The sequence below is a fragment of the Diabrotica virgifera genome, chromosome 5 (assembly GCF_917563875.1).
Source record: "Diabrotica virgifera virgifera chromosome 5, PGI_DIABVI_V3a".
In the NCBI taxonomy this organism is placed as follows: Eukaryota; Metazoa; Arthropoda; class Insecta; order Coleoptera; family Chrysomelidae; genus Diabrotica; species Diabrotica virgifera.
Genome location: NC_065447.1, coordinates 32,493,603 through 32,521,561, shown reverse-complemented (window position 1 = coordinate 32,521,561; position 27,959 = coordinate 32,493,603). Strand labels below are relative to the sequence as shown.

Here is a 27,959-nt window from a genome sequence, read left to right as displayed (position 1 = left end):
TCATCTTCGCTGTATCGAGCAATTATTTTTTGTCCACAATTGTCAGGTCGTGTTTCCGACACGTATCTCAAGAAGCTGCACTGGAGAACATTTTTCGTCCATTTTAATAATTCAGGCTCCATTCGAGTGTCTTTCTTTAAGGTTTCTACATCTTGCCGGTCCTGAATAAGAATGACGTACCTGCCAATTTTGTCAATTCCTGTTTATTGCGTAATTAACTTCTAAAATACTGTATACAGATAATACAAAAGCGATAGAACTGTAACTATATGCTAAGCCACCACAGGGTAGTTGCGTCGTTATGGAAATACACATTATTTTAGACCTTGTTTCAGAAGAAGAATGACGCAACTGTAAATAATGTTGAAAATGGGAGGACTAAATTAAGATAATGAAATTCGGAACAATAGGGATGAAAATAGGAGTCATCGCTGTAAGAATAAATGGCATAATAAATATTTAATATATTTTTTATACAGAAAAATTTTCAGATCAAGAATGACGCAACTGTAGATAGTGTTGAAAATGGGGGGATTAAATTGAGATAATGAAATTCGGACCAATGGGGAAGAAACTAAAAGCCATCATTTTAAGAATAAACCCCATACCGATGCTCCGGACGGTTATTGTGTATTAATCACTATTTTAAATATTTAAAAAATTTTAGATGAAGAATGACGCCACTGTAAAAAGTGTTGAAATGGGGGGATTAAGTTAAGATAAGGAAATTCGAACTATTAGGGATAAAAATAAAAGCCACCGTTGTAACAATAAACGCCATACCGATGCTCCTGGACGATTTCTCCTCATTTAATCCCTATTTTAAATATTTATAAATCGTTTTTTTTTGCTCTCCTGAGAAATTTTGCTTTTTGCAGTTACGTCATTCTTGATTCGTACCGGCGATATTATCATGCATTCATCGTTTCCGGCACGTAGCGTAGTCTCCACAAAACCTGATTTTACAAAGAGGTGTTTGATACGATACGTTCCGGACAGTGTGAATTGTTCATATTTAAAACCATTAAAATCAATATTTTTCGGAAACTAAACGCTACGTGCTAGAAACGATGAGTGCATGATAATATTTAGAAACCTTTAGTCTAAGTTGTGCATCCAATTCTTGTTCTTCGTCATCCCCACTAGGGAAAGTTTGTGCTTGTAGCCGTTTTCGAATATATTTTTGATCTTTACTTGCAATTAGGGTCTTCCTAAATCATGGTTTTAAGTATATTTAGGGTTTTAATACATATTATTACCTTTTTTTTATTTTTTAAGCGAATAAAGTACTGAGGGATATTAGAGGGAGGACAAAATACAATAATTACAAGATAAAGTTATAAGAGATAGAGTAAATTACAATTTCGGTTGGTATGTTAATTACAAATTAATGTTCTCTAATATTAAGATATATGAGACTTAAGACTTATTTATTATTTGTTATGGATATTAATGTATATTACATAGTCCCATAAGTGTTTACAAATATTTTTCAATAGTCACATACAGGGTAATTCGCTTTTACCCATAATAATAATTGGAAACAGGATAGAGAAAAGTCGCCAATTTATTATGGAATACCATTTTGTTTTGGGGATATAAAAAAATACCTTTATTAGCCCAGTCGGGATAGCATTTGACCTTGCATTAGAAGCTGCCTCAAATTTTATTTTTCTACTATTTAGGGAGGATCAATATTAGTATAAATTTAAAATATCGACTGAATTCCGCCGTTGCGTTAGCCGCCATCTTGATTTTAAACTGGAACGGTTTTTGCTCAATATCTCCGCCATTCTCAATTTTTTGACAAAAAGTGTAGAAACTGAAATTGTTGAAAATGGGATTTTCTATAATTTCATATATTATAATTTTTTTCGTGCGGTCGATATTTTCCGAGTTATGAGGGGAAAATATTGGCAGTTGTAGCATAATTATGGAACTATTGAGTTATCTCGTTTATTATTAGTTTTACAACAAATATATATTTATACAAAAATGAAGATAATTAAATTTTGTACAATTTTGATGCCGTACATTTTTTTGATATAATCAATATTTAAGGTAGTACGTATGTGGTAAAGGTGCGAGCGTAAGACCTGATTGATTTTGTAGCAATGGTTTTTGTTCAATATCTCCGTCATTTTCAACTTTTCGACAAAAAGTGTAAGAACTGAAATTGTTGCAATTAAGATTTACTACAATTTTTCGAGAGAACCAGTGGCAGGTCTACAAGGGGGGAAATGGGAAAATTCCCCCCAACAGGGTCCAAAATTTAATGCATATTATAATGTCTTTTTATGTCGTTTATATATTTAGTTTGGTCGATGTTTCATTGGAAGTTTCAAAAATTGTATAAAATATAATTCTCTTTATTTTTGTTTATGTACAATTATGTCGTAAATTTAATAATAAATGAGACAATTCAATAATTATGCTTCCCCTCCGCTTCCATTATTTTCCCCCTTAACTCGGAGAATATTGACCGTATAAAAAAATTGTGCCAAAGAAATTGTAGGAAATTGCATTTCCAACAATTTTCTTTCCCACCATTTATGTCGAAAAGTTGAAAATGGCGGAGATATTAAGCAACAACAGTTCTCATTTAAAATCAATATGGCGGCTAATGCAACCGCGGAATTCAGTCGAGATTTTAAATTTACACTAATATTAATCTCTCCTAAAGGATAGAATTATAAAATTTGGGACAGCTCGGAAACAAAATTCAATTCAATAATTTTGCTCCCCCCACCACTTTTTAGTATTTTCCCATGTAACTCGGAAAATATCAACCGCATGAAAAAAATGTTAAAAAGAAATTGTAGGAAATTATATTTTGAACAATTTTAGTTGAAAATGGCCTAGATATTGAACAAAAACAATTGCTATAAAATCAATCCGGCCTTACGCTCGCGCAATTACCGCATACGTACTACCTTAAATATTAATTTTATCAAAAAAATCAAAGAGACCCAAATTGTGTAGAATTTAATCCTCTTCATTTTTATATAGGTACATATTAGTTGCAAAACTAATAATAAACGAGATAATTCAATAATTCAATAATTATGCTCCAACTCTCACTATGTTCCCCTCATAACTCGGATAATATCGACCGCACGAAAAAAATTATAATAAATGAAATTATAGAAAATCGCACCTTCAACAATTTCAGTTTTTACACTTTTTGTCAAAAAATTGAAAATGGCGGAGATATTGAGCAAAAACGGTTCTGGTTTAAAATCAAGATGGCGGCTAACGCAACGGTGGAACTCAGTCGAGATTTTAAATTTGTACTAATATTGACCCTCCCTAAATATTAGAAAAATAAAATTTGGGGCAGCTCCTAATGCAAGGTTAGGCCCGTTATTCGTCTAACCCGACTGGATTATATAGAAATAAAAACAGTTTAATGTTATGAAAAATCAGTCATATATTTTTATGTAGTAATTAAAATCCTTCTATTAAATATCTTAATTAACAAAAAAAATCGAACACAAAAACAAAACCCCAAATGAGTAACCAAATATGGAATAGGTTCGCATATATAGAATATAGGCATAAACCAACATATCGATAACAAAAATAGACATAAACATCTGAGATCAAATAAATTTAAATAAGAAAATTGTGAAAAATGAAAGAAGTAGCTTAATTCACTTGCAGATACCACAGATCCATGTATGAAACTCTGGATCAGCACAATCATAATAAGCCCACACATTACGCACTTAATCCTCTATTCCATAATTAGGCACCAACGGCTGTCTATATTTGTACATTAGTTTAAACTAGTATCAGCATTTTTTCAAGTCGCAATGTTTTAATTACAGAAGGTCATAAAATATTAAAATAAAGGTACTATCGATATACTCAATAGCATAACAACTCTGTGTTCCTGCATAATAACAATAACCAATAATACTCGTTGAATATATTTACCTTTGAAATTTTCTGCGAGACGATAAAGCAAAACGCGCCTGCTAGACACGTATCGTTCGCGCATCTGACACAGAGGTGTGAATACGATAATAAAGAGAGCGACTGAAATAGAGGATGGTCTTTTATTGCGCTTCCAACTTATATTTTCGGAGAAATCAAGGATTTCCATATTAGGACACTATTCCATAGTTGGTTACTTTCCTCTAATATTTTGGCTTAAGAGGATCGGTACGTTTTTTCGGCTGCAATGCTATTCAAATGGGGATTCATTTTTTTCGAATCCTGAGAAAACTAATAAGTATTTTTAAAAAATTTAAACGCAGAATGAAAGATTACGTTATTAGCGAGGGCCGAAAGTCCCTGAGAACTTCTATAATGTTTATTTTAATAAGTTATAGGGGTGAAAAACTAAGAGAAAATTTAGTGTTATTTTTAATTTCAAATATATCATTCAAAATAAACTTTTTATTTATTCTAAGGGACTTTCGGACCTCGGTAATAATTTAGTCTTTCATTCTGCGTTTACATTTTTCAAAAATATTTATTGGTTTTTTCAGGATTCGAAAAAAATGAACACAATGTCCGTGGCAATATTATCCAAATCTATCTTTGTCATACAACGCACTTAGTCGAATAGAATATTGTCAGTCAGACACTGACAATCAGTGACAATTTTAAATAATTATTTGACATGAATCGGGAATATTTTTAGTTGTTGATCAAATAATATTGATATATAGTGTATTTGATAAATAATTGATTTAAGAGGTGAACTTTATAAAAAGTTATTTATTGCGTATTATTTATGGAAGATAGAAGCAGAGAATACATCAAGATATATTCTGTGATCCAAGTATTTTGTTGTAAAAGCTGTTCAAAATTGTAAGCGTTCCATAGTAACAATATATTTTTAAAAAATCACTTAACACTTTTCCTCTTTTCTCGATTGAGTATTAGTTTTTGTTGTAGGTACATATAAATTATTACAATCACTGAATACATAGCTAGTGAAATAATTATCACATTTATTAACTGAATTGATAATTTGCAATTATACAAAAATTACCAGTTATTAAAAAGGACATTCAAAAGTCATCTCTTTAAGCTAATTATGACATTGTCAAGTAGAATGACATTTTAGTAATATGTACATATCCATACCAGTGTGAATTTTACTACACGTAATTTGCCATGTAAAGACAGATAAGGTAGGGATAGCCGTAAAATATTTGCGAATTATGTACCCATACCCTTAATATTTTACATAATATTATTAATTAAAATAAACTGAAACCATGTTTTTTTAATTTCAGGTATTATGCGCCTATGTCTGTCTTCTAATTGGTTTTACCTTGAGCTTTTCAGTCCAGTTCCACAACTTTCCCCAATTCAGCGATCCCTGGAGAGCTCTAGTGAAAACCACTGTAATGATGATGGGTGAGTTCGAGTATGGAGACATGTTTGCAGAGGACGAAGATGCACCAAAAATTTTACCAGCTACTTCGCGATTTATCTTTCTCATTTTTGTTATATTAACAAGTATTGTGTTGATGAACCTGATGGTTGGTGTTGCTGTAAGTATTAATTTTTTTGAGAGTATTTAAATAATTATTGTACATATTTTGTAGTAATATATAAACTAATAATAGCCTAATAAAATAAAAAAAGTCAAAATGTAAATTCGTACAGGTTAAAACAAATTTTATATCAAAGTTTAGGTGGGTACAAAAGATATTTTCAAGAAAGTATCCAAATCATACAAGGGGATCATTGTTTAAATAATTAAAAAGGGGTCATTTTTGCAAAAAAAATACTTTTTTAACTGCTGAGGTAATTCACTTATCAATGAAGGTCTATGGGATTTTTTTCTACAAATCTGAAGGGTAAATCTTTCACATAAGACTTACTAAATTAAATTTGACCCCCTATTTATTTAAATAATTATTGTATATAAAACTTAAAAAACAAATTCGCAAACAAATATTTTTAGCGTTTTAAATAAGCACTATAAAATATCTTATTTTACAGACTAAGTTGTGCTATGTTACCAGTATTAAGCAAAAAAAATTGGTCAAAAAATATTTAATATTTTTTGAGATATTGAAGTTGTTTTTTAAATGTTACTATATTTTCAATTGCAAAAACGCGGTTGTTGCCAAAGAAATATTCACCTGCTTAAGATCTCATTATTTTTATTTTTATGTATATTGTCGATAATTGTATGGATACATTCAAATGTCAATTAAACTCCCCCTAAAATGGCATTTGAAAATCATTCAAATTTGTTTATAATTTGTTTTTTTAATAACGTCGCGGGGATTAAGTATTTTAAAATGCCGTTTCGATAATTGGGTTCCTGGGAATTTCTTACTAATTGACACAATTTTTTTGTCGTTTTTTCTTCTTCTTTTTTCCTTGGAATTTTATTACTACGGGCCTTTTTAGGGTTAAATTTTATTAAAAATGTCGAGTCTATGAGATCTAGATTGTAGACCTAAAAATATGAAGATTTAACTAAAATCTCTTAAATAAAATGTGGCTACTTAATGAGTTACGGGGTGTTTTATTTAAAAATTTAAAAATTATTGTTACCAGATACTTTAAAACTATTTAACGTATCCTTATCATACTTGGCAGAAAGTGTGGCTATTATACACCCTACTAAATTGTGATTAATAAAAGTTTCTAGCTAGTGCCAAAGGCGTACGACAGGGGATAGTGAATGATTGACCCTTCCCAAATTCTGCGCCACTGAGTGAATTACTATTTTAACGAAATTTTTCGATTCTCCAATACTTTGTGTGTAAATAACTTTATTGGTATCGATAAAGTCATCAGTTTGAGAGATATTGGAAGTTTAAAATGAATGAATGAATGAATCAAAATAACTATGCCGTTTCATTTTTAACGTCCAATATCTCGAAAACTAATGACTTAATCGTTACCAGTAAAGAGTATATTATTTACATATAAAGTATTGGAGAATCGAAAAATTTCGCTAAAATAGTAATTCCCTCAGTGGCGTAGAATTTGGAAAGGGTCAACCATTAACTATATCCTGTCGTACGCCTCTAGTAGTAGCTAGAAACTTTTATTTGTCACAATTTAGTAGACTGTATAGTACCCACACTTTCTGACAAGTATGATAAGGATGCGTCAAATAATTTGAAAGTACTTGGTAAAAATAATTTTTAATTTTTAAATTAAACACCCTGTAACTCAGTAACCAGCCACATTTTATTTAAGTGATTTTAGACCAATCTTAATATTTTTAGGTCTAGAACTTAGAGATTCGACATTCTTAATGAAACTTAACCCTTAAAGGGCCCGTTGTAATATAACTCCAAGAAAAAAAAGAAGAGGAAAAAAAGACAAAAAATGTGTTAATTAGTGAAAAATTCCCAGAAAACCAATTATCGAAACGGCATTTCAAAATATTTAATCCCCGCGACGTTATTAAAAAAACAAATTATAAACAAATTTGAATAATTTTCAAATGTCATTTTAGGGGGAAGTTTAATTGAAATTTGAATTTATCAATACATTTATCGAAAATATATATAAAATAAAACTAATAAGATTTAATATAGGTGAATATTTCTTTGGCAACAACCGCGTTTTTGCAATTGAAAATAGAGTAACATTTAATAAACAAATTTAATATCTCAAAAAATATTAAATATTTTTGGACTAATTTTTTTTGATTAATACTGATAACATAGTGCAACTTTTCCTGTAAAATAAGATATTTTATAGTGCTTATTTAAAACGCTAAAAATAATTTTTGCAAATTTGTTTTTAAAGTTTCATGTATAATTATTTAAATAAATAGGGGGCCAAATTTAATTTAGTAAGTTATATGTGAAATATTGACCCTTCAACTTTGCAGAAAATAATCCTATAGACCTTCATTAGTAATTGAATGACCTCAGCAGTTAAAAAAGTAATTTTTTTGCAAAAATGACCCCTTTTTAATTATTTAAAGAATGATCCCCTTGTGTGATTTGGATACTTTCTTGAAAATATCTTTTGTACCCACCTAAACTTTGATATAAAATTTGTTTTAACCTGTACCAATTTACATTTTGTTTTACATGTAGTGAAATTTTATTTTACTAGACTATAATGCGTAATCACATACATAAGAAACTGTATTATAAACGATCAGAAAGCAAAGCAAACGCAGATTGATTTTCTGTCAGACGATCTGAAAGAAAGTACAATAATTATTCTCTAGATTTCATATCCTCTAGATTTGGCGATTGAGCGCATCAGACCGCTAGACTATCTGACCGACTAGAGTCTATCTAGAGTATCTAGAATATATAACTTATACTATAATAACTATATATTATATAGTTACTATAGTATAAGTTATACTATAATAACTATATATTATATTGTTATTATAGTATAAGTTATATATTCTAGATACTCTAGATAGACTCTAGTCGGTCAGATCTATCAGACCGACTAGAGTCTATCTAGAGGATCTAGAATATATAACTTATACTATAATAACTATATATTATATAGTTATTATAGTATAAGTTATATATTCTATATATATATATATATATATATATATATATATATATAATATATAACTTATACTATAATAACTATATATTATATAGTTATTATAGTATAAGTTATATATTCTAGATACTCTAGATAGACTCTAGTCTCTAGATAGACTATATATTATATAGTTATTATAGTATAAGTTATATATTCTAGATACTCTAGATAGACTCTAGTCGGTCAGATAGTATAAGTTATATATTCTAGATACTCTAGATAGACTCTAGTCGGCCAGATAGTCTAGCGGTCTGATGCGCTCAATCGCCAAATCTAGAGGATATGCGATAGAGGTTCTAGACCCGGCCGGTGAATAGACAAATAAGAAGGCTAACGTCGTAGTCTAAAATTCTGAAGAGTCTACGGCCTGGTCTAGAATAACCTGGTGACATTCCTCCATAGATCTCTAACGGAAAAGCGTTGACGCCTACCTAAAAACGGTGTATATATTCTAGATTCTAGATATTGTAGCGTGTCTTGAGTTTACCAGTTTGGAATATTTATCTTTTTTGTGTCATTTCTGGCTTTTTATTTATAATTTGGGTTTCCTCGAAATCTATTAAATGTAAATATAAACGGTAATATAAAAAATTAATCTACTCTTGTTCTTTGTTGATAAATTCACCCCTACATTTGCATTTAAAATAATAATATTATGCTCTGTCCATGTCCTTATCTTATTTTTAATAATTTTTGCTAGCATTTTACATACTCTAGTAATAGTCCAGGGTAATAAGGTTTGGTCCATGACACTTTAACAGCCAGGTTACTGAAGTGTTTTTTTGGACAGGTAATACCTATAAGAGTTAATTGTAACTATTTACTGTGTAGGATCTGGCGGCCATTTTTATTTATAAACAATTTAGTGTCAAAAAACGGCATTTTTTCTATTTTTTTTTTCAAATTAATGGAAAACAGTGAAACTTATGGCATTTTTAGTACAAACATCTTCGAGAACATGGAAAAAGCTTTAAAATGACGTATAACAAAGTTTGATGCACCCATTTATTGTTAATATAATTGCGAAAAAGTCTAAATTGCAAAAAATGTTAATTTTCTAATAACAGTTGTAACAATTAGTGTATTCAATCTTCGAAATTTTTATCAAATGAGGGTTTTTTGGTGCTTAATATGTGGTAAAAATTCAAAAGCGACTCGTTCAATTTTTTAAATTTTATTCAAATTGTTTATCCTAGAGAGCATTTTTTTTCAATAACATATGTCAGAAAAAAATATTGTTAGGACCATTCCACAGGTGTCAAATAACAGAGCAATAATTTCAATTTGGTTCAAAAAGAGTGAATAAAAAATGCATTTATTAGTAATAAATAATTATGCAAAAGTATCGTCAATCTTTCCTTATAAACATTTTATTTTTTTATATAATAGATAATATATTTTTATTAGAATTTTTTATACTTATTATATAAACAACATTACTTGGTAGTTGTGCAACTAAAACAGGGTAAAAAAATATATTTTCTTGAAAAAAATTATTCAAACTGTTTATAAGGAAAAATTGACGATACTTTTGCATAATTATTTCTTACTAATAAACGCATTTTTTATTTACCTTTTCTAAACTAATTTGAAAGCATAGCTCATGCTCTTTCATTTGATACCTGTAGAATGCTTCTAAAATCATTTTTTTTTTCTAGCTTATGTTATTGCAAAGAAAAGCTCTCTGGGATAAACAATTTGAATAATATTTAAACAATTGAAGAACCCTCATTTGACAAAAATTTCAAACCTATATACTAATTTTTACAATAGTTATTGCGAAATAAATTTTTTTTTGCAATTTCGACTTTTTTCTAAATTACATTAAAATAAATGGATATAACAAATTTTGTAATACGCTATTTTTAAAACCTTTTCCATTCTCTCGAAGATGTTTGTACTAAAAAATACATGTTTCACTGTTTTCCATTGATTTGAAAAATAAACAAGAAAAAAGGCCGTTTTTGACATTAACTGTTTGCAAATAAAAATGGCCGCCAGATCCTACGCAGGAAATAGTTACAATTTGTTCTTATACGTATTACCTGTCGAAAAAACGATTTAGTGCCCTGGCTGTTGAAGTCTCACGAACAGGTTATCTTCTTCTTCTTTAACCCTTAAACGCCCAACCTTTTTTAGGTTCCATGTACGCCCAAGGGTGGGTAAAAAATGTCCACCTCGAAAATAGCTAATATATTTATTGAGAGTTGTTGAAAATGGATTAAACTTAAGAATCTTATGCTTAATAAACACAGCATCTTCTAAAATATTAATATAAACAATTTACAAACCTTACAACAAAATTACAATGTACATCAAAATTAACATACCAGTAAAAGCCAGTAATTCAGATTTGTCGATTTTCTCCATATTTTTTCTTTCAGCCGGATTCTCATTGGCGGATAATTATGTAGATTATGTAATTATACATCGATAGTTATATGGATTATCTTCCTACCAACGAGAAATTATATAGAAACCTTTAGTAACAAGTTTTGCCAAGGATGTACTTTTTATGCCCAGCCATATTTAACTCAAGATGCTGCTTTTATTTTCAAAAATATTGGTAGAACCAAATTAACATTCGATAATGGGTTGTCTTTCTAACAATAAATAATTTTTAAAAAAAATTTAAACACGTAATAAATATGTTACAAGGGAATACGCATTAGGTGGACATTTTTTACCCACCCTTGGGCGTTTAAGGGTTAAGTACCGTGCCCAAATTTTTAGGCGTGGGTAGCTTCCATAACAATTTGCCGATATCGTTCTCGATCTTGTGCGGCATGTAACAATTGATCTGCTGCTAAGCCATTCCATTGACGAAGGTTTCGGAGCCATGAATATTTCTTTCCACCAATTCCTCTTTTTCCGTCGATCTTTCCATGTTAACTGCAGCATCCTGTATCTGCTACCTCTCATTATATGCCCCAGATATTCAAGTTTTCTCTTTTTTATCATCTTCATTAAGTCACCTTCGCCTTGACCTGTTTAAGACTTTTCTGTTTGAAATGTTTTGAACCCAAGATATTCTGAGCATTCTACGATACGACCACATCTCAAAGGCTTCTAATTTGTTCATCATGTTAACCTTCATGATCCAGGTTTCACATCCATATAGTAATACAGGATACACATAACATTTTAGGAACTTGATTCTTAGTTGTAAGTTCAGCTGAGAGTTGCTCAGAATAGGTCTAAGTTTCATAAATGCTCCTCTTGCAATTTCTATACGAGTTTTAATTTCTTCATCCGGATTTAGTGTCTCGTTTATCCAACATCCTAGGTATTCAAATGGTTAACTTTTGTTATTGATTCATCATTGACAATTAGTTGCATAGGGCCGACGTCTTGTTTACTAACCACGAGTAACTTTGTCTTTGTTGCATTTATGTTAAATCCGTTATTGGAGCATTCTCTAGTGACTCGATCTATAAGGAATTGAAGATCTTCGATATTTTTAGCCGAACAGGTTATATTGTTTTCTTATTACCCTGGCCTATAAGGCGTTTCCTTCAGAGTATGGTTTTATAGTTTGTCTGCAAATTAATTGGCATGTAAAGGTCATTATTCCATTGTTACTAATTTTATTTTACTATATTTTGTATTACGGCGTTACCCTTCTTCTTTCATTATTTCTACTAGCACTTTGGCTCCTCCTGCGCTTATTTTTCTTAAGTTATTTTACTACTGCTTTTTTACTTAATTTTTTCTTTTCTCTCCAAAGTTGAAGCCGTGTCATTTAGAATATCTCCCTTCCCATTCTTACAGTTACAGCACTCTACGTTCAAATTACAAGATGTTTTCCGCTTCGTTGGTACAGCTGTCATTATTCCTCTTATTTCTTCTTGATCACTGCACGGATATAGTTGTGTATTCGCTCCGTGCGTGACCATGGTGGGAAAACACGAAAATATGCCAGCGCCCGTAGCGGCCAAATATGACAAATTTGGTGAATAATGATTGAGTTATAATTTTTTTCAATTCATATTTCGCTTACCTTATTATTGGCGTTTTGATTTTTATTATTAATATTTTCATACTGACTTTCTTTCCTTTCCCGATCTGGTGGTATACTCCTATCGTCATCTATTTTCATTTTGTGTTGCATACACACACACACATAAAATTAATAGTTCGATGGACCCAGCTAATGGTAAAATCTGGTAATAATAATTTACACTGCCTAATTGCTTTCGATGTACACTTAATTAATATTAACACCGACAACTAAACTGTAACGATAAAGAGAAGAAAAAACCTTAAAATTGTTATTTTCTTCAGAGAAAACTAAACTATAACGAAAAAGTAAAGAAAAACTTTAAAATTTGTATTTTCTTTAGAAAACCTAAAAATTTCCGCTTTTTAATTTAACGTTTATTTGACACTCGAACTTATTATTTGTATAATAAACTTTATCAAAAATGGAAATAAATATTACATTAACGTCAAATATGTCATAACATAATGTGTGTCTTACGTTTAACGTCAAATTGTGTTCGCCTAAAATTTCAAGGCGACTACGCCAGGTGCCGCGTCAGTCATGCACGAAGCGAATACTAGTCCAATCTGCTTTATTTTTAATCATTCTCACAATCATTTCTCTCCTTGTCACAAAATTCACACCTGTTTCTATTTTTTCCTTTGTGTTCCTTTCTACTATTAATCTGTTCAACACTAACATCGTATGTGCCACAGTATCCAGGTATTCGCAGTATAGGCATTTATCCGTGTCAGCCTTTCCAGACCTAAAAAGGTAGGCCCTAAAACACCCGTGTCCTGTGAGCATCTATATGAGCCAATAATCCAGTCGCCTATGACCACAGTTCACCAAATCTCTTAGGTTCGGGAGCAGCAAATTTTTGTTAAACTTCAAACTTCAACTTCATTGGAATTTTCCTGTCACACAGCACACCACTCGCTTCCTTCCACTTTATCCATCCAACCCTAATTCTACTGCATGCATCTCCATGTATTTCTCCATTACTCTGTAATACCGATCCCAGGTACTTAAAACTATTGATTTTTACAATTAGTTCACCATCCAAAGATACCATTTTATTTGTAGTAACTCCATATTTAAATGAACATTGCAAATACTCTGTCTTTGTCCTACTAAGTTTTAAACCATTTTCCTCCAGAGCTTGCCTCCACTGTTCCAGTTTTTGTTCTAGGTCTCTTTCACGATTTCCTACTGGCACGACATCATCAGCATACATTAATCGCCATGGAATGTTACCCTGTAGTTTCGTTGTTTTCTGGTCCAAAACAAATGAGAATAAATACGGACTAAGCACCAAGCCTTGGTGCCATCCCACTTTCACATGAAATTTATCAGTCTCTCCCACACCTGTCCTAACACCAGTCGTTACTCCCTCATACATATCCCTCACAATCTTTACATATTCACCAGGGACTCCTTTCTTATTGAGTGCCTACCACAGAATCTCTCGAGAAACTCTATCATAGGCTTTCTCAAGATCAATGGATACCATATGAGCGTTTGTTTTTTAATCCTGTATTTTTCCATCAACTGTCTTATAATGAAAATTGCATCTGTTGTTGATCTGCCCTGCATAAAGCCAAATTGATTCTCGGATATTTCGGTCTCTTCACGTGCCCGTCTATAAATTACTCTTTCCCATATTTTCATGGTGTAGGTAAGTTTTCCTTTCTTTATCTTTTGAAGCGCTTGAGTCACTTCCGCGTTTGTTATTTTGGTGACCATTGCTGTTACTGTCTCCGTTGACTCTACAGGCTGTCTCTTCATCTTTCTCTTCATCTCTTTTTGACATCCTTTTCGTGAACTAGTATTTTATGATGGTTATAATCTCGGATATATCTAATCTGATTAAAATGTTTTGCTTTCTTTGCTCTCTGTTTGGCTATTTTATATATCTTTGTTTCGCCTTCCCTGGTATCAAGTTGATCGTATAGGTTTGAATACGCTTCTGCTTTGGCTTTTGCTACTGCTACTTTCGCTTCCTTTTTCGCCACAATATAGTTTTGAAGATCTGTGTCGGATCCGGTTTCTTGCCACTTTTTATATAATTTTCCCTTCCCTTTTATTTACCCTTGTACTTCGTTTGACTACTACCAAGTCTCTTTATCCTCAAACTTTTTTCCTGACATTTTCCCAAGTATTTCAATAGCAGTCTCTATAATACTACTGGCCATTTTTCTCCCAAATTGTATTAGGGCTTACTTTTATGTCTTAACATATTTTGTCTACTATTATTTCCCTGAATAGGCCTTCCTTCTCATCTTTTAGCATCCACCACTTGATTTTTTGTGGTCCTCTCCGATATTTTGGTTTAGCTTCCTTTTTACTTCAATGTCCAGAACCAGCAGCGTATGTTGTTGGCTTATTGCCTCACTAACTATTACCTTGCAGTCCTTGCATTCCCATATGTCTTCTTTCCTTATCATGAAATAGTCTACTTGGGATTGATATTGTCCAATTTTGTACGTAATAAGATGAGCTTCTCTCTTTTTAAAGAATGTGTTAATAATCGCCATATATCCAGTGCTGTTGCTAATTCAAGCATATCATCTTCAGCTTCATTTTATCTCCCATGTATTGGTAATCCCCCATCCAAAGCCTAATCCCCCATGTATTACTTCGTATCCTGCCTTAGCTTGGCCCACATGTGCATTGAAATCAACTCCTGTTATAACTTTCTCCTCTGAAGGAATATCACCTCCTCTTTAGTAGTCTGGTTAATTCTTAATTACGCATATTTTTCATTATTGTATGTCATATTTTAAATCCATAATTGTTATTATTAATATTAATATTTTATGCCATCTGTTTAAATTACCAGATGATAAAACTACAAAAGGTTCATGTCATTATTTTAATTTTCTCCCTCAAGAGCGGAATATATATCCGAAGCCGAGAAACTCCGAAATTCGCTGCAAAATAAATCACAAATATAAAAGGACTGTGTTGACAGTTAACATTTCACAGATTTATTTATTTTAAAGGTGAGCGACATACAGGAACTCCACCGGCGAGGACGAGCGAAAAAATTGGAAAAGCAAGCCGAGTTTTTACACCAACTGGAAAAAGTAATCTCTTCCAAACACCTCAATTCTGAATATATGCCAGAAATAATAAAGAGACTTATTTTGAAAAGAAGTTACATCCATAACGAATTCGAAGTTAAATCGTGCGCTGAATTCCAAAGACAGAATAAGATTCCTAAGAGGATTATAGGTAAATATAATTGAAGGGCTTAATGTGAAACAATGACAAGCCTCAAAAAGGTAAAAGTGAGATATTTGACTTTGATTGCTAAAAATAATATTAAAAAACCCAGTAACAATTTTTATTGTTTTAGTTTAGATATTTCGATGCATCATGCCCTATGGGGCTATAGTTGACAACAATATTAATCAAATTACTTGAAACTCGAGGAAAAACAGCCTTTATTTAAAAAAATGTGGCTTGTTACATTATTCCATTAAAAAAATACCCAAATTTTAGATCTACGTAGATTCAGAATTTTCTATTATTGACTGAATTCGGGGTGGTTTCAACCATATAGGTGTTAAAAAGTGTTTATTTCTTTGTCACCATCAACTTGTTGGAATTTTTGACGGGTGTGTTTGGTTTTTATTGACGGACTTTGTTTATTATCCTACAATCAAATGCAATAATATAACAAGCCACGTCATAAGCCACTACATTAATCTTGAATGGTAATAATGTGACAAGCCACATTTAGGAAAAAATTAGATATCGGTGGATTTTTACTTCTTGTGTCACTTCTAGATAGGGATGGGAAAAACCTACCGGTTATAACTTAAAACCGGTTTTTTACTACGTAATAATCGGTTTTACCGGTTTTTTTGTCCCGGTTATAAACGGCTTTTTCATTTTAAAGTAATAACCGGTGAAGAACGGGATAAGTAAAAAAAATAATGAATTCAGAAAAAAAAATGGGAAAATTTTTACTTCCACACGCACGAATGAGAAATTTTAAGCTGACCGAAACTGATTTGACAACATTGATGACTGATTTCTATACTGATATGGATTGAAATTTTTTAGAATGGAGTATCGTAAACTAAAGCTCAATACAAATGTAACCTAGTGGGTATTGGCTATTGACTAAAAACCGAAAACCGGTTTTTGGAATAACCGGTATTTTTGACCGGTTATAACCGCCAGGATAAACCGTAGGTGAATAAAACCGGTATAACCGAAAACCGTGTTTTGTCAACAACCGCTATCCCTACTCTAGATTGTACATAGTCAGGGTCACGGTCACTGTGATCGAATGTCAAGTCAACTTTGCTATTTTTCTTTCTAGAATGGTCAGCACTCAATAATTATCAGAAACGCTTCCACCCATGTTCGCCATTTCGATATGGCTTGTCATTATGTCAAGTAGATACTAGAACAAACTAGGCCTATGCAATAGGGTGACCATAGATTTATCGGGCCATCTATTAACGAAGGGCTGAGATAATTTGTTAGAGGCTTGTTATACTATTACTTTAACCAAGAGTAACGAGTAACACTAACTCTTTTTGAACTCATGTGTGGCTTGTCATTGTTTCACATTAAGCGCTTCAATTATGTTATTACGTTTTTAATACTTTTTATTCTATTATATACGTTTATTTGTAATTATTTTTTATAACCCGTTAAAGTGTTAAAAGTGCTTAAACGATATGAGCATCCAATTTTTATTATAATCAGACACTGCGAGGGTTTAGTGTCAAACAACGTTATCTATATTTTTTGTGAAATTGAGATATATCTATAATCAAGTTCACCGTTTTCGACTTCATTTAGTAACAAAAACCTGTATCTCTATCTGAAGCAGATTACAAAATACATTAAATGTTAACTACCAATTGTGAAAAAATTGTTTATGTCAAAAACATCTAAGAGGTGATTACGTTATTTCACAGTGAATTTCGCGATACATCAAAAACAGTTATCGACTGTTAACGTTTATTGACACTAATTTATTATAGTCCTGTCGCCAGGGGGGGTACAACGGCCTCGTTAATTCAGATGGACTTACTCAAGTTTTTTTTATGTATTTTGACCCGTAGAACACGAATTTTTTGGGTAACAGTTGATCCGGATGTCGATAAGATTGTTATAGACCAAGAACTTGAGGAATCAAATAACAGCGATTTTTGGCAAAACAAAACAATATTTTGTATTTTTTGGGCCATTTTAAGTAAAAAATATTTCTACAAGTTTTTTCGTAGGATGCACAGTTTTCGAGATAAACGCGGTTGAACTTTAAAAAAATCGAAAAATTGCAATTTTTGAACCCGAATAACTTTTGATTAAAAAATAAAATAGCAAGTCTGCTTACCGCATTTGAAAGTTTAAGTCAAATTATATCGGTTTTGATTATTTGCGTTGGTAAAAATTTATTTTTTTATTGTTTAACAAAGCTATAAACACGTAGGGTTTCCCGTGCTTTTACATGCGTTTTAACGCATGTAACGTAGAAATAGTCTTGATTGCACTAGTACCTATTCTACCTACTCGTTTGATTTTAAATGAGAAATCATAGAAACATCACTCACGCACTAGTTGTTTGTAGCTTTGTTTAACAATAACACAATAAATTTTTAGCAATGCAAATAATCAAAACCGACATAATTTGACTTGAACTTTCAAAGGCGCTAAGCAGAATTGCTATTTTATTTTTTAATCAAAAGTTATTCGGGTTTAAAAATTGCAGTTTTTCGATTTTTTGAAAGTTCAACCGCGTTTATCTCGAAAACTGTGCATCCTACTAAAAAACTTGTAGAAATATTTTTTGCTTAAAATGACCCAAAAAATACAAAATATTGTTTTGTTTTGCCAAAAATCGCTGTTATTTGATTCCTCAAGTTCTTGGTCTATAACAATCTTATCGACATCCGGATCAACTGTTACCCAAAAAATTCGGGTTCTACGGGTCAAAATACATAAAAAAAACTTGGGTAAGTCCATCTGAATTAACGAGGCCGTTGTACCCCCCCTGGCGACAGGACTATTAAGCTTTAATTGTAGACAGCGTTATTATTATAATTCGTATTTGTTTGAAAAACGTCATTTTGATACTGGATAGCTAAATACATTTGTTTATTTTCGAAGTTGTTCGATTCTTCATCTGATTACTCATTACATTATTACGTGATTACAATAATCTGATTACTCATTACATTTTTTAATTTTGCCGAAGTTAAAAGAGAACATATATGTTATTTTCTTATTGCCGGTTACGTACCTATATATTTGTCGTAGTTATTTAATATTTTGATTTTGTTAGTGTTTAACAGAAAAATGTCCAGTCGTAGCACAACAATTTGTATGACACGAAGCACTAGCGAGTCTTGGATCTTCTGAGGTAGCCTCTTGCCTTACAAATACAATGAAAAGTGAAGTTACTGGGAAAGACTCCGCTTTTATGTCTGAAACTTGTTCGGGCCAAAATGGAAATTCAATTGTTTCCGCAATGTTTCTGTTTGCTGTTGAATCACTAAATATTTCAAAAATCGACCAGTTATTTTTTGAGACCGGACATTCCCAAATTGAATGTGATATGGTCCCTGCCCACATCGAAAACGCGAGTAAAGGCTTGGAAATTTATGATCCATCGGGATGGTATATGTACGTACAGTGATCAAAATGGCTTTAAATAATCAAAATACGAAGTAGTTGAAATAGATCAGGAAGACATTTTGGATTTTAAAGAACTTCAAATTCAAATGATTAAAAATAAAAAAATTGACATTGAAGGAAATGTTGTCAAATGGTTGAACATAGTTTGGCTAAAATATACATATTATTATAAAATAAGACACTGCACACAGTTATTTCAAATATAATTTTAAATCAGACAACTTTACGAAATTTAAAATACAGAGAAGGCAACTTCGAATATTTTAAATTAACAAACTTGTGCCAAGAAGAAAATATGACAAACCGTTAACGATTAATAATAAAAAGTTAAAAGGTTTAGTAGAACTCTGTGAGCAAAAATTAAAGAACAATATCACTTCGTTTACTAGAATCTTCAAGGAGGTGATGATCATAATGAAAATGTCTCAGAAGATGAAGACGTTTAAAGATGGTATAAGTATTTAGAAATATCATAAGTTTAATATTTGTATGTTATTAGAAAAATAAAGTTTTTTATTTAAATACACTTATAACATTTTTAATAATATGTACAGGGTTAGTGCTGCATTGGATATCCTGAAAATTTTGAAAATATCAGCGAATGTAAGTTAAAATAAAACTGGATATCCTGAAAAAAATAGGAAATATCAGGGAAATTTTCGCAACGTGTTAGGGAAATTACATTTTTACCCAGCAGTACTAACCATGTAGTAAAACTATTATTATCAGGTGCGACGTTAACGGTTACAAAAAATATATATCGGTAATATCAAAAAGCGTTATCAGGTCATTATTAGAAAAAAATTCTATTTTTTTTCTCTGTAGAATAACAATAACCTGTAAAAATTTTTACAATATGTCAAAGAAACCATAATAATACTATATAAATTTACAGATTTCTATTGTAAATTATTTTGCCTCCGTAATCACAAATTTGTTGGCCGATATTACGTTTCAAAACAGTTTTTCGCATTTTCTGCCACTTTATGTTTTTGTAGTTAACGTTGTTTGATACTAAACCCTCGACTGATCATGGGGCTGGACATTAAGAAATGAAAAAAAATATACAATTTTTAAGGAACACATGGGTACAGGTAAGGTGACATAAACGTACCATTTTCTCCTTTAGTGGATATAATATAAGCTTGTTCAACTAAACATATCTTTGGTCAGGTTAGCCTTGGAAGCAATGGCACCTATGTACGCCGTTTCTCCCGCTTGGCGGCCCTGGTGTAGTTGGAGGTCAACGTTTTGACTATTCGTGAAGTGTGTATTTGGTGTTTTGTGATTACGATTTAATAAATAATAAATTATAGCCGAAACATACGGATTTTGGAGACTGTGTGTCGTTGAAAAACGAATTGAGGAGAAGGAATGCGAGAGTTACTGGGAAAAGGAAGCCCTTATCGAATGATAAACTATATTAGTCATCGTCTCAATGTTTTATTTCTATAGATCAGAGGGTATTTATTTGGTATTGAATCACTCCACACACTAGTCTGACAACTGTATATATTATGATATGTGCGATCTGCCTTACTTTTTATCAATTTAAAATTCAGAATTAAGTGCGCTCAGCATTAATTTTTGTTTATCTCATTTAAAAATATAATATTTTCAAAATATGGCCCCATGACAGTTTCGCATTTGGTGTAAATTTGGTTTAAGCATGGGTTGAGCGCAGTTGATGCTGCAATGTTGTCTTATTTATAAAAAAATATAATTCCTTATTGAAATATAAAATGTGTTAATTTAATTAAGTGCAATTAATTGGGTGTTTGTCTACGTGAAAAGCGACCTTAAATTTAAGGTGAAATTAGAAAAATTTAGGGTTAGGTTTGATCAGGTTATGTTTTAGTCACTAAAGAAAATTTGATTGGTACCTACTAGGTCACTTTAATTTTCAGTTATTAACTTGTGTATATTATTTTCGATTAGGTTAGGTTTAATCAGGCTATGTTTTAGTCATTTCAAAGCATATTTTAAACATAATATGTCACTAAAATATTCAGTTACTAACTTTTTATATTATTTTTCATGACGCTAGGTTAGGTTTGGTCAGGTTATGTTTTAGTCACTAAAAAATATTGAGAACTTGAGAATTATTTAAAATCAGTATTTCACATTTTTCTATATTATTATTATTATTATTACTTCAAATATAAATTTTTTATATGTTCACTACATAAAAAGCGATTGTAGATATGGCAACATTGTGAATGTATATAAAATTTCATACCTTAATCCGTGCGTTTATAATAAATTTTCCGAGTCTTGGATGGTTGGGAGGGAGGAGTAAACCTAGGTGGTGTTAAGATATCTAACTTGCGTTTCGCAGACGACACTACACTTCTAGCCTCTACTCCAGAAGAAATTATTGAATTATTAAAAAAACTCGAGGAAGAAAGTGCTAAATTTGGACTCATGGTTAACTACAACAAAACCAAAATCATGGTTATTGATCGCCAACAACAGTTTCCTGAAATCCAGACTATTGCGGGATGCGAGGTAGTCTCATCTATGATATATCTTGGAGCTCTAGTTAACAACACAGGCAGTTGTGAACCCGAAATTAGAAGACGCATTCAACTAGCAAGAGCAGCAATGAGTGAACTAAACGGGGTCTGGCGTGATCGTCACATTACTATGACAAACAAAAAGAGACTCGTTTCAACTCTGGTCTTTTCCATATTTTACTATGCATGCGAGACATGGACAGTCAAAGAACCAGATAGACGACGTATAGACGCCTTTGAAATGTGGACATGGAGACGCCTGCTTCGAATTCCATGGACGGCTCGCCTTACAAATGTCTCTGTTCTGGATGAAATTAAACCGGATCAGCGTCTCTCCAGTACCGTTTACTCTAGAATTTTAAAGTTCTTTGGTCATATCCATAGGAGTGATCACAAAATGGAGCGGTTGGTGGTCCAAGGAAGGCCTCAGACTCAACGCCAACGCGGAAGATCTCCACAGCGATGGGCGGACATTACTAAAAAGCTTCTCAACAAACAGTATACTGAGGCAATACATGTAACTGATGACCGCGACCAGTGGAGAAATATTATCAATCAAACTGTCCGAGCTGCTGAAGCCCAATTATGAACCACAACACATCTACTAAGATGTTAATGACTATGATGATGATAATAAATTTTAATCTGAGTTTTATAGTGAAGTATTTTATTTTTTACAGTATAATGTAGGGGCGATACGTAATCTGTTTAACAAAATGTTTATTGCAGATACGTGCGTTTATTTTCGGCACATATTTTTCCCTTCTTATTGCTACAATCCACTTTTTTCTCCTTAGAGTATCTTTGGGAAACCTGTGTCCTGATGTTCTTGATGATCACAAATGCACAGCACAACATTGAGGGATTTTATTTTCTCAAGTTTAATTCACACAGCGAAACAAATATGCAATATTTACTTGGAAATAGATTGATATGAAGTGTTGACGTGAGTTGACGTGAGCTCCAACTACACGAGCGCCACCTACGTTGAGCTTTCCAGACTAGCTGCCATTGTAATGGCTCAACTGTCGTTCTAAAATGTTGTTTTGTTTGTACACGTCACACTGATAAGTTCCTATCATTTGTATTTGACTGTGATTTTAAGTATAGTGACTTTAAAATAGCGTTTGGTGTTAACAATGCGTCCAAATTTAATCTGCGTACGGTGCAACCAATTTCAACTTTTTGCAGGTAAGGTCATGTTAACATTATGTCTTTTCAACAAAGAAGGACGCTTGCTCATGGAGTTTACAGAATCAAGAGTGCATATTAACGAAAACATGTATAGTGAAACTTTATAAAAGGTTAATCAAGCAATATAACAAAAATGTCCAGAAAAGCTTTTCATTCTTCTACACTACAATGCTCGGCCTTATGTCGCCGAAGAAATGAAAAAATCTACAACGAAAAAATAGAGTATCCGCGCTATAGTCCAGATTTATCGCTCTACAATTTTCACATCTTTGGGTTACTGAAAATGACGTTAAAAGTAATCGTTTTCAGATGGACGAAGATATATTATAAAATGCCGAAAATGAAATCTTCCACCTACATCCACCAGAATTTTTTAAGCAGGGTGTGCATCGGTTGGTGAAACGGTAGAATATGTGTCTTAAATCATTATTTGTAGTTATGTCTACCGATAAACTTTTTCTGAATTAAAGATACCTACGTTTCAATTGAAGAAGTTAGTATATTCCAACATATACACATTGTTTTTATTTTAAATAAAATAAGATCAGTAAAAAGTGTGACCCTTGTCCTTATCCCAAAATTACTATTAAGATTAATTTAGAAAAAATTCACTTTGAAAATAAAATATTTATTATATCTATTCTTAACAAAAAGGTCGGTCAGACTTGGATAACCTTAACTTAGATTAGTAATTAGATAGTTTAGGTAAGATATATTATGTTTATGTATGTACTATTTACTTTGTTTCTGGCCGCATGGTCTAATCCTAAAGCCAATAAAAAAAAAAGATCAGTGACAGTTTTTGGCAATAGAAAATTCAAAAATCATTAACTTTGAGTGCCATGAAAATATCCACGAATCTGAAGTAGTGAATGTATGACTATGTATTTGGCGAAGGAGGAGAATGGAAAAAGATGAAACTAAACATAAAATCATTATTACAAATTTGTTTAAATTTCAATCTTCCAGAGAAAGTTTATAAACTCAATTAAAACACTGTACATGGATTGCGCTTGATGATCTTGTTGGCCTAATTTTTCCCCTTGCTACATATGCAGGTGAGCCATAGATTCAAAAAGATCAATAGAAGGAAGATCGAAGCCTTGAAACGAGGGTCTGCAGTAGAATTCTATGTGTCCAGGACAGAATACAGAACCAACCTGCCAATTCTGGAAGAGGTTCATATAAAAAACCACTATAAACAAAAGTAAGCAAAGCATACCTAAATTTTTTAAACCGCATAGCTAGAAGCGAACTATTGGGGGTAAAAGGAAAGGTAGAAGACCGATGTCCAAGGAAAAGATCTCCAACAGGATGGGCAGACCAAATGAAGACTGGTGGGGAAATTCCTACACGAAGCCGTCCATTTGACACAGGAGCCCAACCAATCAAGACATCAAGCTTACAATATTTAGGGTGTCACCACGTCCTGACAACTGCTAACGAAATGAGTAGGAAGAGGCAGAGTTTAAATTAATAAGCTTTAGCAATCTCAGAAGTACATATTCTGATTCGGAATATCTTCAACGCACGGCATGATAGAACCATTTTTATACGATTAATCTAAACCAAAAACCCACAGATTAAACCAATTTTAATGGTACAAAATGATGTTTTATCTAACAAGAATAAAAAACCGCTAAACGCCGTAAAATGAGTGGCGCATACAATATTTCAGCTACAAAAGAGCTGATATGAATATTACGTTGCCCAAAAATTAATTTTCATTAAAATGGAAAATAAAATTCTAGTTTTATTTTGAAAGATTTTTCCGTAATATTTGCTAAATTTGAAATAAAACGCGCCACAAAAGAGTAACGTTAATACAGTATGCATTTTGAGGCTCTTTTGTAGCGCGTTTTACTTCAAATTTAGCAAATATTATGAAACAAATCTTTCAAAATAAAAAGAGTTTTATTTTCCATCAAAATTAAAATACATTTTCGCGCCACGTAATATTCATATCAGCTCTTTTGTAGCTGGAATATTGTATTAGCCACTCATTTTTACGGCGTTTAACAGTTATTATTCTTGTATCAGGCATTTTTCAAAGTTTTTTTATAAATTAAATGTAAGAAGTTGAATTTAATGTTTCTCGATTACACGCCAAGCGTTATAAATGGTCGCCTTTGTCGCATTCTCTTCTAAATGATCTAGTAGTTAAGACACCAGACTTGTGATGAGACAATCCGAGTTCATATCCCAACCATCCTAATAATTATGGCCGGCGAATGAACTCGGATTGCCTGATAAAACTTAGCCTGCGTCGTGACCACTACAACTACAGAAACCATTTCGTCGATAATGGTTAAATGGTTTATACTTTTGGAGCTCTATAACTTCTGAACGGCTTAACCGCTTTTGATCATTAAACATGTGTTTGAAACATACTGAACAGTAGTATCTGATGCATACAAGGTCAAGTAAGGTAACTAAAGGTATTACAGGAATTATTGAGCTTAAAAACCGTTTTTCCCATAAGAAATAAACTTGATCATATTTATTAAACCTATAACCTAAAAATTCGAATTTTCCCAGATATGAGGTATACACCATTAGACGCGTCTAGATTTCTCCTACAAACTCTCAGTTATTGGCGTAATTCGTAGGTTGAAATTTTGAGTAATTGTCGAAAAACCAAAATTTTCAAAGATTCATTTTTCATTTTTCGTCTATACTTAGCCGCGTGTAGGTATGATCTTCACCGCTTAGGCACCATTTGAGAGCTTAACCCAACGCTATCGATTTGGTTTATTTGCAGTTTTTCTGTCTCTCCTTGAACCTAAGATATTATATACGCCCAAAAATATGCCATTTTGTATCTACCTAGCCTTATAATTGGCTTACGGTTCGTCAAAAATGACGAACTACACCGGTTCTGAATCGACCCTAACCCCCTCTTGAAATACAGAGAAAAAAATTCAGATCAGTGTAACTTTTCCACACACATACTTTGTGGAACATTGAGTCATACTTCTGAGCTCGGTAACATTTGAATGGTATAACCGAGTTTCAAAATTAGACATGCGTTGGAAAGGTAATGATCAGTACTGTCAGAAGCCGTAAAAGTCAGACTTAAATTTTTGAAATTTTTGGGAGTTTTGGAGACGAGAACGAAAAACAGACCCTAAATGGCAAGCAAAATGGAGAGCTGACCTATAGATGGGCGAGTCTTTTCCTAAACTTTAAGATGAGATTTGGCCCAATTTAAATTCGGTCAGATTTGGAAAATCGAAAATTTCGTGTATATATATTATAGCATATGGGAATATGGGGGTATTGTGCGCCACTGACGAGAACTGCCATTCTCTGGTAATTATGATTTAAGACTGGACTAGTAAAAGTAAAAAACGAATATTTTCGGTCAGACTATCTTGCTCTAAACTTTAAAAAACTGTTCTCACATATTTCATACAGTGCGGTAATTTGAAAAGTTGACACCCCCTATAATTTGGTCCCTAGAGAAAATCTAAAAATATGCAAAAACACGTCAAATTTATTTGTGAGGGGGACATTTTGTAGACCAGTTTTCAATTAAATTACATCAACCCTCTAGCGGAGACAGACACTACCCCCAAATTCTTTAATGAAACGGGGTGTTGAGTGATAGCTCATTTTATAGGTCATTCAATTACCTATTCAAAAATACAACATACCTTATATTCCTTTTCAGTACTTTTGGAAAAAATCTTGGACGCAATAATCTAAAAAATTTTTGGAGTTCTGAACTCGATAAATATCTGTATGGTTCCACTTGATTTTTCCAAAAGTATTGAAAATAAATAATATAATGTATATTGTATATAATGTGATATTTTTGAAAAGGTGATCGAACAATCTTTAAATTGAGGTATCACTCAACCCCACTTTCCATTAAAGATTTTGGGGGTTGTTTCCGCCCCCGTTAGAGGGTTGTAATTTAGTTGAAAACTGGTCTACAGAATGTCCTCCTCACAAATAAATTTGACCTGTTTTGTATATTTTTAGATTTTCTATAGGGACCAAATTATAGGGGGTGGCAACTTTTCCAATTGACACCCTAAATTGACACATTACGGAAAACAAGTGAAATTTCAAACCTCTTTACATTGTTTTGCCCCCTTATCATTTTCCCCTAGCACAGAACACGGGTACTAGGCTTTAAAAAATCGGCTTTATTTATATCCCCGATTTCTACATATAGTTAATTATTACTACATTTATGTATGAGTTGTTTGTATTGTAATCATCTAGTCAGTTTTAATACTATAAATGCAATTATATAAATAAAAGTTTCAAGTCACTTACATTTATTTTGGAGACAATGCCAATATTGTCCACTTACTTAGTTGTTGAAAATAGTCTTCTCTCTTTGTTCCGTCTACACAAGCTTTTCCTTTTAGCGCATTTCGCTTAATAAAACATCTTTACTTGAATTAAATCAACTTTATGAAGTTTACTCTAAAAACTTCGGAGGTGAAAACGCTAACATTTTAGACATCGACCTTTCCTGTGAAGAAGTGACGGAAACATTTACGACGGTAATGACTTTAATTAATTTTGAATGGTTGTTTACTTTTCAATTATTTTGCCTGAAAACGGAATTAAAGAAGTACTGCTGTGTTCTAAGGACACGGCTGGATGAAAATTGGGACTTAAAACATTACTGAATATCTATCTTATCTATACATTTTTGGCATAGTAACGTAAGTCACCAAAAACGTTTTTGTAGAAAAACCATGTTTTTAATTTAACCTGGTTAAGCTTATTCAAATTATACAAAATATACCAGGGTGATTTTTGAGGTCTACAGTTTAATAAAGAACAATATTTTTTAAAGTTTTTGTGTATTTTTAGCTGTTAATTGATCCTTAAGTTATTTTACGGGTTCTAAAATCTTGAGTCTTGATAAAAATGTAACGTAAGCACACACATACGCCACTTTGGCGGTAAATTGTAGCACTTAAAGTAATTTGGAAAGAATTACAAACAATCGTTTATTATAAGAAATACAAAATAACGTTACAACAATCAATTAAGTAAAAAAGGTAAAATATTTGACACGGAAAAAACTAAAATTTTTAGAGTTGTTATCAAAAGAAAAT

General features: G+C 32.0%; 1 protein-coding gene across 4 annotated transcripts in view; it reads left to right on the top strand.

The window, feature by feature from the left end:
* The window catches only part of LOC126884982 (transient receptor potential channel pyrexia-like), a 242,069-nt gene that overhangs the window by 199,499 nt on the left and 14,611 nt on the right, over positions 1 to 27,959 (top strand). For all 4 annotated transcript variants that reach the window (XM_050651366.1, XM_050651367.1, XM_050651365.1 and 1 more), the window contains 2 exons: positions 5,253 to 5,513; positions 15,508 to 15,739. In XM_050651366.1, coding sequence (XP_050507323.1) covers positions 5,253 to 5,513; positions 15,508 to 15,739 — 493 coding nt within the window. The remainder of the gene's footprint in view (positions 1 to 5,252; positions 5,514 to 15,507; positions 15,740 to 27,959) is intronic.